General features: G+C 43.7%; 1 protein-coding gene across 3 annotated transcripts in view; it reads right to left on the minus strand.

Moving 5' to 3' along the window:
- The window catches only part of ZNF292 (zinc finger protein 292), a 520,431-nt gene that overhangs the window by 251,550 nt on the left and 254,673 nt on the right, over positions 1–14,208 (minus strand). For all 3 annotated transcript variants that reach the window (XM_029595467.1, XM_029595468.1, XM_029595469.1), the window contains exon 5: positions 11,933–12,135. In XM_029595467.1, coding sequence (XP_029451327.1) covers positions 11,933–12,135 — 203 coding nt within the window. The remainder of the gene's footprint in view (positions 1–11,932; positions 12,136–14,208) is intronic.

The raw sequence follows: 14,208 nt of genomic DNA on the forward strand, positions 1-14,208 counted from the left end.
CCTGGAGGTTCTGGATTTAATCTTTCTACCTAAGAGCCTAAATTTGGCTTCCAGAACCTCCCTCCCACATTTTCCTATGTCGTTGGTGCCCACGTGTACCACGACAGCCGGCTCCTCCCCAGCACTGTCTAAAATCCTATCTAGGTGACGCGTGAGGTCCGCCACCTTCGCACCAGGTAGGCATGTTACCAGGCGATCCTCACGCCCACCAGCCACCCAGCTATCTACATTCCTAATAATCGAATCACCAACTATGACGGCCGACCTAACCCTTCCCTCCTGGGCAGTAGGCCTTGGGGAGATATCCTCAGTGCGAAAGGACAATGCATCACCTAGAGAGCAGGTCCTTGCTACAGGATCCTTTCCTGCTACATCTGGTTGGTGCTCTCCCATTATGAGACCTTCTTCCTCCAAGGCAGCACCAGGGCTGCCAGTCTGAAGTTGGGACTGGACTACTATGTCCCTGAAGGTCTCATCTATATACCTCTCTGTCTCCCTCAGCTCCTCCAGGTCTGCCACTCTAGCCTCCAGAGATCGGACTCGTTCTCTGAGAGCCAGGAGCTCTTTGCATCGCGTGCACATGTACAACTTCTCACCGGTGGGTAAAAAATCATACATGTGACACTCGATGCAAAAGACTGGGAAGCCCCCCTCTTGCTGCTGGACTGCTGCCTTCATCTCAATTTTGATCAGTTCCTAGTTAAGTTTTAGGTTGCTATGGGATTAGGAATGTGTCTAAGTTCCTTTAAATGTATTAGTGAATTCACTATATGTCTGGTAGTGGCCTACTGGGGTCTGATCGAATTCTCAATAAAGTTTTTGTTGATGGGGGGTTTTTTTTTTTTTTTGGGGTTTTTTTTTTGTGCAAGTGGCACCTGCCTATAAATTAAGGGATGAGCTTGGGGTGGGTGGGCGAGGGGTGGGAGGGTTGGGAATTACAATCAGTCTAACTTTAGTTAGTCAGCCTGAGTGACTCACAGCTCCCTTGATTAACAAATGTTGTTCCCTATTCAAACCTAATCACACTACCTCAACACCTTTCCAAGGTGAGTAACTGAGCTGAAATATTCAACTTTTTTACTTTGGTATATACTGCTCCTAGCTTATTTCTAGCTTCTGGCTACTTTTTTGTTGGGTTTTTTTTTTTTTTTTTGTTGTGGTTTTTTTTGTTTTTCAATACAATGCACTCAGTTATTTATTAAATAAAACACTTAGCTCTTTAAAAGTCTGGAGGACACTTTAATAGTCAGGCAGACTTTTTAAAAAATAAACACACTACCTACTGCTACCTTATTGACTGACTATTTAAAAATGCAAACAGTCTAACTTGTTTTATTTACTGACTGACTATTAAAGGCACAAACACACAAACACACTAAATAATATTCCCAAATAGTTAACTTTGCCCCAATACTTTTAAAAAAGTCAATGTCAATGTCCCAAGCAAAAACTTACTGATTCCTTTCAGCCACCAGCAAGGTGATCCTCTCCTCTCAGTGTTTCCACTGGAATGTGGGTTACTGAGCTCTTTCCTTCTAATTTATAATGTGCTTCTAAAGTAAATTAGTGCACTCTTGCCACTTCTGGTACCCCTTTGCACCTTTCCAGTGCCTTAGGCTATTCATGCCACTTAGGTGCCACTTTGCCACAGTCTAAGTACCTTGGAGCTCTTTTGTTGTTGTGATGATTGCTCCCCAGAAGTTTCATGACAATTGATAAGAAAACCCCAATTCTGCAGCCAAAAATAGGCTGGAAATCCTTCCCCCATTGACTTTAATGGGAGCCGGTCAACTTATGGACAGACCCTCAACTTATGGAATTCTCCATATGTCCATATTGAACGAAATCGACCCTCAACTTCAACTTATCAACGAAAACTTTTTGTCTGCACATCCCTAATACCGAGTACTACCTTATGGAAGAAATGCAGATATGGAGGATAGTGTACTAGAGCTTGAAGACCACTCACACAGCACATGCATGTGACTGCTATCAGAAAAACAAGGTTAGATACCTGAGAGTCACAAACTCCAGAGACTCAGACACTGAATTAGGTAAGTGAGAACCTTTGGACATAAAACTGTAAAAGACACCTCAAACAATTGGACGCATGGAGAACGGTGGGCCCACTTTCTGGAGAATGGTAGGCTACAAAGGTGCTGAAATGTTTCGACACAGATGCTGTTGTGAGCCCAGACTGTTACAAAAAACAAAGGTATTTTGGCTCACAAATGAATGGTCTTGGTTGTGAGAAATACACCAGTTCAAATATCTTTTCCACTTGGAGTAACTGCACCTTTTGTTTCCTTGCTGAGAGGCGTATGTTCTGAATTGGTTCTAGCAAGGCCCAAATTGCTAAGATTGTGTGCTTAATATCCATGTCATGAGGCTGAGAGGTTGAAGGACCGATGCCTTCCTCCTGAGATGGAAGGCATGGGTTGTCTCCAAGACATATGGGGAATCTTGTGGACAGTTGTAATAGATATTCATACCATGATAACATGGGCCACGCTGACATGATCAGAATCATGGTAGCTCAGTCTTGAATAAGCTTCTGTATGGTTTTCACTATAAGTGGTATAGGAAGAAAAGCAGACATGAGGCCTCTGTCCCAGGGTAGCAGAGAAGAGTTTTACATAGCGTGCAGGGCAGTATGGGGCAGAATAGATTTACTTCCTGGTTCTGTTCTGATGTGAACAGGTTGATCCAAGATTGACCCCAGAGTCTGAACAGACAATTGGCTATTGGCTGCTGCAGTGACCACTCGTGATAACTGAAAACTCTGCTGAGGCAATGTTCCAGTGTATTTGCTATGCTGGGCAGATAAGCAGCCTGTAGTGTGGCTTTGTTGTTTATTATCCACTGCCATATGAGAAGTGGCTCCAGGCAAAGGATCTAAGATCCAGTTCCTCCCTGCTTGTTAATATAAAACTTGGTAATTTATTTGGCACATGGCATCCCAGAAGATTGAAGATAGTGTTCTTGAGGGGACCAAACATCTTGCATTCTGTACGATCAAGTGTGAGTTCTCCAACCCCAAGTTGAGGCATCTGTGACCAATATGACTTGGTAAGAGACTGGTTGAAACTGTATTCTCATGTGAACGCTTGCTGGTTGTAACCACCAATTAATTTCCAATCTATTTGGTGTGAGACAGACAGTAGTACGGAGGGGTTGTAAAAGCTGGGTATAGTCCCAATGTAAACACAGAAACATAGAAATGATGGCAGAAAAGGACCAAATGGCCCATCCAGTCTGACCAGCAAGCTCCCATACTTATCAGTCTCCCATACTGCTAAGGTCAAGGCTCTTGTTGGTTACTGTTTGAGTCCAATTTTCTTTCCACCCCCTGTCATTGAAGCAGAGAGCAATGTTGGAGTTGCATCACAAGAGTAGTATCAGGGTAGTAACCGCCATATCAAGCAAGTTACCCCTTACTTATTTGTTATTACAGATTGTACAGTTCAATTTCCTTGCTGGTTGTTGTCTGAATCCAATTTCTCTTTTCCTCTTTAACCCCTGCCGTTAAAGCAGAGAGCAAAGATGGAGTTGCATCATCAGTATGAAGGCTTATTGGTTAAGGGTAGTAACTGCCACACCAGGAAACTACTCCCATTTCCTCTCTCTAGCCTTTAGGGATCCACAGTGCTTATCCCATGCCCTTTTGAAATCTTTCACCGTTTTTGTCCAGAAGGGCATTCCAGGCATCCACCACCCTCTCCATGAAGAAATATTTCCTGATTCTGAGTCATTCCCCCTGGAGTTTCATCTCGTGGCCCCTAGTTCTACTGATCTCCTTCCTACGGAAAAGGTTTGATGCTGATTGTGCATCATTAAAACCCTTCAAATAGCTGAAGGTCTGTATCATATCCTCTAGTGCATATATTTAGGTCCTTCAACCTCTCCTCATAAGTCATTTGATGGAGACCTCCCATCATTTTCGTCACCCTTCTCTGGACCGCCTCCATCCTGTCTCTGTCCCTTTTGAGAAACGGTCTCCAGAACTGAAGAGAGTACTCCAGGTGAAGCCACACCAAGGACCTGTACAAGGGGATCATCACTTCCTTTTTCTCATTAGATATTCCTCTCTTTATGCAGCCCAGCATTCTTCTGGCTTTAGCTATTGCCTTGTCACATTGCTTCACCATCTTCAGATCGCTAGACACCATCACCCCCAAGGTCTCTCTCCTGCTCCAAGCACAGCAGCCCTTCACCTCCCCCCAATCTCATACAGTTCTTTTGGATTGCCGCACCTCAGATGCATGACTCTGCACTTCTTAGCATTAAATCCCAATTGCCATATCTGACAACTCTTCAAGCTTCCTTAAATCTAGTCTCATTCTCTCCATTCCTTCCAGCTTGTCCACTCTTTTGCAGATCTTAGTATCATCAGCAAATAGACAAGCTTTACCTTCTATCCCTTCCGCAATGTTGCTCACAAAGATTTTGAACAGAACCGATCCCAACACCGAATTCCTGCAGCACTTCACTTAATGCCATTCTTTCTTCAGAGTAGGTTCCATTTACCATCACATGCTGTCTTCTATCCGTCAACCTGTTAGTAATCCACACCACAACCTTGGCACCCACTCCAAGTTTCGCGTTTTGTTCATGAGTCTTCTATGTAGTATCAAAGGCTTTACTAAAATCCAAGTAAATCACATCGAGCTCTCTTCCCTGATCCAATTCTCTAGCCACCCAAAGAAATCAACGAGATTAGTCTGACAGGACCTTCCTCTGGTGAACCCATGCTGTCTCGGATCGAACAACCCACCAAATTGTAGGTAGTTCACTAACCTTTCCTTCAGCAGAGTCACCATTAACTTGCCCACCACTGATGTTGAGGCTAATCGGCCTGAAATTTCCAGTCTCCTCTCTGCTCCCACTCTTGTGAAGCGGGACCACCACTGCTCTTCTTCAGTCTTTCGGCACCCACTCCCGTTACCAGCGATCTATTGAACAGGTCACTCAGCAGACTTACCAGCACATCTCTAAGTTCCTTCAGTATCCTAGGATGAATCTCATCAGGTCCCATGGCTTTGTCCACTTTAAGTTTTCCTAGCTCTTCCCATACATTCTCTTCCGTAAACTGGGTTTCGTCCACTTCACACCCATCTACAGCCTTGTTAACTAGCGACTGTCCTCCTCAGGGTCTTCCTTAGTGAACACCGAACTGAAGTATTTGTTCAATATCTCCGGCCTTTTGTCTCCTTCCACACATTAATCCTTCTCAACTTTCAGTTTCACTATACCACTTCGGACCACTCTCTGATGTATCTGAAAAATCTTTTGTCATCTCTTTACCTCTTTGGCAATCCTTTCTTCCACGTGACCTTTTGCTTTCCTGATTCCTTTCTTCGTCTCCCTAGCTTAAGCAGATATTCTTCCTTGTGTTCCTCTTTCTGGGATCTTCTATATTTCTTGAATGCTGTTTCTGTTTTTATTATATCTGTCACCTCTTGAGAACCAGATAGGTTTCTTATTTATTTATTTATTTAAGTTTTTTTATATACCAACATTCAAGACGATAGTCCCATCATGCTGGTTCACAAGAAACAGGGGTGCAATTAAAATAAACTTTACAATTTGAACAATAGTGCAGAAAAGCAGTTACATGTAACAGGGAATCAATAACTTGGAGTAAGAAGGAAAATGAAGATCAGATAATTATAAATATATATAATAACATTATAAGGGGTGGCTATTAATGCTATTACTAGCGAAGTATGTTGATTGAAGGGAGTTAAGTAATGTTGGAGTTAGCAAAGGCCTGCGTGAACAGCCACGTCTTGAGTCTTTTCTTGAATGTTGAGATGCTGGGTTCCATTCTAAGATCCGGGGGAATGGAGTTCCATAAAGTTGGACCAGCTGTGGAGAAGGCCCGATCTCTAAGCGTGATGTGTCTGGTAGTTTTGGCTGGAGGTACTTGAAGTGATCCTTTGTAAGTTCTTATAACAGTTCTTATTTCTCCTGCTTTTGTTTACTTTTCTAACACATAGATTAGTCGCCTTTGAAACTTCTCCTTTTAGTTTGTCCCACAGTTGCTCCACTTCTTCCAGTCTTCAAGTTCTACCTCCAGGAATTTTCCCATTTCAACAAAGTCCGTATTTTTTAAGTTCAAAACTCGGGTCTTTGTGTGACTTCTCTATACTCTATTTGCAATATCAAACTATACTGTTTGATGATCGCTGGTGCTGAGGTGAACCCCCCACTTGGACATTTGAGACACTATCCCCATTTGTGAGCACTAAGTCTAGAATAACTCCCTCTCTCATGGGTTCCATAACCATTTGTTTGAACAGAGCCCCTTGCAGGGCATCCACTAATTTTCTACTTCTGTTACATTCTGCAGAAGGGATCCTCCAGTCTATGTCCCGCAGATTAAAATCTCCAATCAACACTTCTCCCTTCCTTCCAACCTTTTGGATGTCGTCTACCAGCTCTCAGTCTAATACTTCCATTTGAGTCCGAGGCCTCTACACCACTCCATTAAAAATGGATGCTCTATACTTTTTTCTTCTTTTTTTTTTTTTTTTAAACGACGGTCCATAATACTTCTTCACTAGCCCCTATTCCTTGCAGTTCAGTTGCTTGGATATTGTTTTCAAAGAGCTACTCCTCCCCCTTTTCTGTCCTCTCTGTCCTTTCCTCAACAAGTTATACCCTGGAATGGCCATATCCCAGTTGTGAGATTCCATTAACCTAGTCTCCCCGTAACAGCAACAATGTCCCAAATCTGCCTCCACCATTAGGGCTTGCAGGTCTGGGATTTTATTGCCCAGACTACGAGCATTTGTGCTCATAGCTTTCCAGTGTCTCTCATTCAGTTTATTTCTTATCTTGGACTTGTTTATCGCCTTATTCAGTTGACTTTTGTTATCCTCTCCACCCATTTCCTTTGTTTTTGAATTTGATTTTTTGTTTTTGGGGGGGCGACATTCCAATGTCCTGCCACCCCTGATATTTAGTTTAAATGCCTTATGGCATAGGATATGAATTTATCCCTTAGTATCCCTCTTCCTGCCACAGACAGATGTAAATCATTTTTGACAAGAGTCCTTTTCTGTTCCATAAATTGCCCCAGCCTCCAATATATCCAAAACTTTGTTCCTTACACTAAGTTTTGAGCCATGTATTGAATTTATGTATAAGGCTCAGTAGGCAACATGTGTAAGCATGTCAAAGGAACCATGTGAATTGTCACTGGTAACCCAAAAGCACTAGAAGACTGAGTGCTGTTATGGTCAGGGAGGTCAGTGAAGAGTTGGCAATCCTGGTTAATGTGGCTGCTCTATCTGAAGGAAAGAACACACACACCTGCTCTGAGTCTATGATGGCTCCAGTGAATTGCAAATGCTGAGTGGGTACTAGAATCGACTTCTCGAAGTTTATGAAGAGCCCTAGGGACTGCAGGGTCTCTACCACTGTCTATAAATCTTTCCGAAGATTGTCCCTTACCGGGTATTCTAGGAAACAGTTGTCCAAATATGGAAACACTTGAATCCCCTGTCGGCATAAGTGGGCCACTGCAAGGCATTTTGTGAAAACTAGGGGGGGGGGGGGGGGGCGGCAGTCAAAAGTATTGATAGTGTACTGTATCCACCTTGAAACAGAGGCAACACCAAAAAGAAGGGTGTATAGGAATGTGCTTAGTTAAGGGAAGAATAGTGCTCATTGAGGTCATTTTGAATTTCTCCCAATGAAGGTGCTGAATGAGATACTGAATGTGTAGTATGAGTCGAAGGCCCAGACATTTTGAATATTAGGAAATATTGGGAGTAGAATCCCCAGCCATGCTGCGTGGGAGGCACTTTCCGATTGCCCTCTGTGCTAACTGCTGTTGTTCTATCACAAGAGGGGAAGGTGTGCAGGGTCAGATGGTAGAATAGCGGTTTGAGGAATTACCAGTTGTCGTTTGAAATTGAGATACCCGTGCTGGACAGTTTTTCAAACCACTTGTCCTGTGATATTATTTGGTGCTAGAAAATTATAAATGATTGAATTCTGCCCCCCCCCCCCCCCCCCCACCACCACCACCACACACACTGGATGCTGTCGCAAGTACCTGTCTCATCAAAAGAATTGACCCAGTTTTGCTTTTGGCTATTGTGAGGCTGTTTTTTTTTTTGCTGACAGCACTCTTGGGCAACCCCTTCCTGGTGCTGGTTGGGTCTGCTGGCACTGTATAGGAAGAAGTGTCAGGAGGTTTTGCTGGTATGACTGATAAGACTGGCTGGGACACTAAGATCGTTCATATGCAAGTATGCTCTTCTGCTAGAGGGATGCGGTTCTGTTGCAATGGACAAAGACTGGACTGTTACGTTCTGTTCTTTGATTTGGGATACAGTTCCCCACAATTTTTCAGTGAACAGATTGTTTCTAAGGCAGGGTAAGTCAGCCAGCTTTTCAAGTACACCTTCCTGAATGCTACTTGCTTTTAACATGCCCTGTGGTGAGCACCAATGGATGCAGTTGAAGTGTGAGCTGTGGGTGCAAAGATTCATGTATAGAGTGGATAAGGTGATGAATAACCACCGGTAAATCATGAAGGGGAGCCAGGTCTTCAGTTTTCAAACAAATGAAGGGTTTCAGTTTTTGGATGCAATCATAAGTGTACTGAACACGTAAAAGTGGTTTTATGTGATTCGTGCTGTGAGTATTGTGCCCTGGAAAACCTCGACAAAGTAATCTAAAATTTGATGATCCTTCCCAGGCAAAGTGTCGAAGTTAAGGTGGGTCTTTTTTGCGGGTGAACTCCACTACTATGGAGTTGTGTGTAAGTTGTACTACATAATGGCTTGGTGATTTTAAATCTAACTTTCGGGCAGTGGTGACGCCCAACTACAGTATTCCCTACATTTTCATTAAGACCATGTCTAATAATGTATGGGTGGGAAATGCAGATGGCTCGGGTTGACTATCCAAGATCTTTAGGATGCCCATGACTTCTGACCTGGAATCCAGGTCCTCGCGTTCCACAACATTAAGTGCCATGCCCATCTTATCCACAAACTTAAGTATGTTAGGTCTTCTGAGGTGAGGTGTTGTCCAGGGGTTCCGGAGGCAATTCAGAAGGAATACCGGTGAAGCTGCTGGGGGGACTCCCCTAGATAAATTATATTGGACTATGAGGAATGCGACAAAGCTCAAGGGCTCTGCAATGTGGAGGGAACTGAGACGAGTGGAGGCTGCTTATCGGAGGCAGAATGTAAACATTCAGAGGATAAAGATGTTGGCAGTGATGAGAATGGCAGGATGGGGCAAGGCTGGCAGGAAGGTCAACTGTTCTGGTACAAAGAAAGAAGAAACTGCGAACAGTGTGTTATTTGTCCATTGCTTGCTGCGACCTCTGGGCAGGTGTCAATGGAGAGACATCTTCATCAGAGACCAAAACAGACTCCCGTTCTGCTGCAGGCAGTGGATTCAACGCCAAGGATAGAACAGAACAAACTGGCTCTGGAGATTGCAGGTGAAAGCCCTGGGATAGCAGCTGGGAAACCAGCGGGGCCCTAGTGATGGGAGGCAGCAGCCAAAGTGTACTCTCTGCACTGCTAGGACCAGAAACAAAACTGGTTGTTCAGCGTGTTTTGCGCATCATGACGTGGTGGAGAGATGAGAGAGAGAGAGATGTGGTGCCTTCATCAGAACTAACAGGAAGGATTTCCAACTCCTTCTGCATCAAATGCGCTGAGGTATTAAGCAGCCTGCATGAATGTATGCTTCGATGACCAATGCACCAAAGAAGGGCTAGTGCATCGAAAACCTTTTTTGCTTTTTCATGCTGGCTCTTTTGATGCACCATGTATGAGGTGTGCTGAGTGCACTGGCGCACTGGGCACCCCGATGCATCTCCTGCTCAGATTACTTCAATGCTTCTTTCAGAGAACAGATTTCGCTGGATACTGTATCGCGTCTTTTTTCATTTTGAATGGCACTGGGGCAGAATGCACCAAGTTCATCAATGACTCTCTGTGCTTTGCCTTGGCAGGCAATCTGACCGACTCAGTGGAGCTAGGCTGTTTAAGGCTTGATGCACCTAGGGCTGTCCAATCCTGTTGTCGCGGTGGGATGAACCGCTGCACAAGGATTTGCTATGGTTGCTTCTAGAGGAAACATAAGAACATAAGAAAATGCCATACTGGGTCAGACCAAGGGTCCATCAAGCCCAGCATCCTGTTTCCAACAGTGGCCAATCCAGGCCATAAGAACCTGGCAAGTACCCAAAAACTAAGTCTATTCCATGTAACCACTGCTAATGGCAGTGGCTATTCTCTAAGTGAACTTAATAGCAGGTAATGGACTTCTCCTCCAAGAACTTATCCAATCCTTTTTTAAACACAGCTATACTAACTGCACTAACCACATTCTCTGGCAACAAATTCCAGAGTTTAATTGTGCGTTGAGTAAAAAAGAACTTTCTCAGATTAGTTTTAAATGTGCCCCATGCTAACTTCTTGGAGTGCCCCATGCTAACTTCATGGAGTGCCCCAATCCGAAAGAGTAAATAACCGATTCACATCTACCCGTTCTAGACCTCTCATGATTTTAAACACCTCTATCATATCCCCCCTCAGTCGTCTCTTCTCCAAGCTGAAAAGTCCTAACCTCTTTAGTCTTTCCTCATAGGGGAGTTGTTCTATTCCCCTTATCATTTTGGTAGCCCTTCTCTGTACCTTCTCCATCACAATTATATCTTTTTTGAGATGCGGCGACCAGAATTGTACACAGTATTCAAGGTGCTGTCTCACCATGGAGCGATACAGAGGCATTATGACATTTTCCGTTTTATTCACCATTCCTTTTCTAATAATTCCCAACATTCTGTTTGCTTTTTTGACTGCCGCAGCACACTGTACCGACGATTTCAATGTGTTATCCACTATGACACCTAGATCTCTTTCTTGGGTTGTAGCACCTAATATGGAACCCAACATTGTGTAATTATAGCATGGGTTATTTTTCCCTATATGCATCACCTTGCACTTATCCACATTAAATTTCATCTGCCATTTGGATGCCCAATTTTCCAGTCTCACAAGGTCTTCCTGCAATTTATCACAATCTGCTTGTGATTTAACTACTCTGAACAATTTTGTGTCATCTGCAAATTTGATTATCTCACTCGTCGTATTTCTTTCCAGATCATTTATAAATATATTGAACAGTAAGGGTCCCAATACAGATCCCTGAGGCACTCCACTGTCCACTCCCTTCCACTGAGAAAATTGCCCATTTAATCCTACTCTGTTTCCTGTCCAGAGGTGTGGGGGCTTGCAATTTTCACTGCTCAGGATTTTTGAGTGCGTGGAGGCATCCTGCTACATGCTGTGCATCGACATGTGATGGACATGATTTTTCCTATAGTTAAATGATTTAAAGCTACTTATGACCTTTCTCAAAGCCAAGTTCCAGAAGATTCAAATTAACTTTTCAGAATTTTTTAATTTTTTTTTTTTTACACAAAATGCCACGAGGCTGTAGGTCACAAAAACAGTGTCTCTTGAGAAAATTGAAGACTAAAGAGAAAACAGAGACAGAACTGTCCATGCAACGCGTGGACAAAAACAAACTGAGGAGACTGAGGCAACACCTACACAGGAACTTCCACCCATGCTTAGCAGAGCTCAAAACACTATTAGCTTGGAAAGAGAGATCTGTTTAGTACCACTGTATGAGGTAACCCACAGATCATGGCTAATTTACCCTGCTTATCGACAGATAAATGCAATACTATACTTTTAGATATGATTTAGTTCAGAACACTGGGAGAAAACCATGAGAATAAAGTCAATAATTGTTTGGCGTGCTTCAGATGTACTCTTTATTTGTACAGTCACCCATCATGACGGGAGTCAAGGGACCACAATATTAGATGAGATAGCTACAGGTCTGTCAGGAAAGGAAGAAGACAGAATATAGTATTTTTGCTTACCGTTTCCATGAGTTTTATATTTGGTGATGCTGCACAAAGACAGACAAGGTAGAGCTGTGTAAAACTGCCTTTTAAATTGGTCTCTTGGTGGTCTGCACACAGCTTTGCCAATGCAGTTGCTTGGCTTACTTGCTTTATTTTGAGAAGATGTTTTATTCGCATCCCCAGCAGGATAGGGCCCTCCGAGACTAAAAACTCATTTACTGTATGAAACAAAGGAAAGATTATTACTATTTTACATAATCACACTAATCTTAATTTAACAGAACACAATGAAAAATAAAAGATGAGGGCCATTCAGTATATAAAATCAAAATGCGTTTAACATGACAAATAGACCCCAATGTTTGATTTGGTTCAATACAACATTTCTGTCCAAAAAAATTGGTTGGCCAACTCCATTTCTCTGTTTAAGACGACAATTCTAGACAAAGGACAATAATTTAGTGAATCTGGAGTTGGAATGACTTACCGTGAAAGTTTTCTATGACTGGGGAAAAGCTTGTATTTCTAAAAGCAACCTGATCTGCAATTGCATAAATCTCAATTTCACACAAACAAATATACAGCTGGATTCATAAGTTTACATAAACCTGGCAGAATTTGTAAGATATTTAGCATTTTAAAAAGATAGCAAGTGTTGCTTACCTGTAACAGGTGTTCTCACAGGACAGCAGGATGTTAGTCCTCACATATGGGTGACATCATCAGGATGGAGCCCAATCATGGAAACCTATCAAAGTTTCCAGAACTGTGACTGGCCCCTACTGGGCATGCCCAGCATGACACTAACCCTGTAGCCAGCAGGGGTCCCCCTTCAGTCTTATTTGATAGCTACAGGCAGTGCCAAAAAATAAAACAAAACGTTACGAACCCAATACCACAGGGCGGCGGGCGGGTTTCGTGGGGACTAACATCCTGCTGTCCTGTGAGAACACCTGTTACAGGTAAGCAACACTTGCTTTCTCACAGGACAAGCAGGATGGTAGTCCTCACATATGGGTGAGTACCGAGCTGAGGATGTCCGAACATGCACCAAATGTACCCAAAGGCATGCAATAGGCACAACAACTGGGGTGGAATTTGGTAGAGGGCATCCTGAACCCCACCGGGCAGGCGGAAGGGTGTTGGTACGTCACGTTGGAAATAGGTTACACAGGACAGATTGGTTGAAGATGGAATCTTGTCTTGCGGCTTTGTCCAAGCAATAGTGGGCTGCTAAGGTATGGAGAGAGCTCCAGGTGGCAGCCCTGCAAATGTCAGGAAGCGGCACTGATCGTAGGTGTGCTACTGAAGTCGCCATGGCCCTCACAGAGTGTGCTTTAACACGGTCTTGAAAAGGAATGCCTGCTTGCTGGTAGCAAAAAGATATGCAGTCCGCCAACCAGGAGGAGAGAGTCTGCTTACCCACAGGTTGCCCTAATTTGTTGGGATGGAAAGAGACAAATAACTGAGTGCTCTTCCTGTGGGGAAGTGTACGGTCTAGATAGAAAGCTAGAGCCCGTTTACAGTCAAGGGTATGCAGAGCCTGTTCCCCTGGATTGGAATGGGGCCTGGGAAAAAAGGTAGGTAGTATGATGGATTGATTAATGTGAAACTCCGAAACTACCTTGGGTAAAAACTTAGGGGAGGTGCGGAGTACCCCCCGGTCCTGCAGGAGTTTAGTGTAAGGCGGATAGGTAACTAGGGCCTGTAACTCACTAACCCTGCGAGCTGAAGTGATAGCTAAAAGGAAAATCACTTTCCATGTGAGATATTTTAGGTCACAGGAATGAAGAGGCTCGAATGGTGGTTTCATGAGCCAACCAAGAACCAGGTTAAGGTCCCAAGAAGGGGCCGGAGGACGTAAAGGTGGCTTGATATGGAGCAAGCCCTTTAAAAATCGTGTTACGAGGGTTTGTACTGATATAGGGACATCCCAGACACCTTTATGGAAAGCGGCTACCGCAATGACATGCATTCTGATGGAAGAGGTTTTTAGACCAGACTCTGACAAATGCCAGAGATAGTCCAAAAACCTTGGGATTGGACAGGAAAAGAGATCAAGGGACTGCAAAGTGCACCATGATGTGTACCTTTTCTATTTATAGGAATAAGATTTTCTTGTGGAAGGCTTCTGTGAAGCAATCAGGACACGAGAAACTGAATCTGAAAGGTTCAGTGGTTGAAGGATTAACCTTTCAACATCCATGCCATCAGGGACAAGGCCTGAAAATTGGGACGGCGTAGGCATCCGTCGTTTTGAGTGATCAGAAGCGGGTCCGTTCCCAAGGGAA

The sequence above is a fragment of the Rhinatrema bivittatum genome, chromosome 3 (genome assembly GCF_901001135.1).
Source record: "Rhinatrema bivittatum chromosome 3, aRhiBiv1.1, whole genome shotgun sequence".
Taxonomy (NCBI): domain Eukaryota; kingdom Metazoa; phylum Chordata; class Amphibia; order Gymnophiona; family Rhinatrematidae; genus Rhinatrema; species Rhinatrema bivittatum.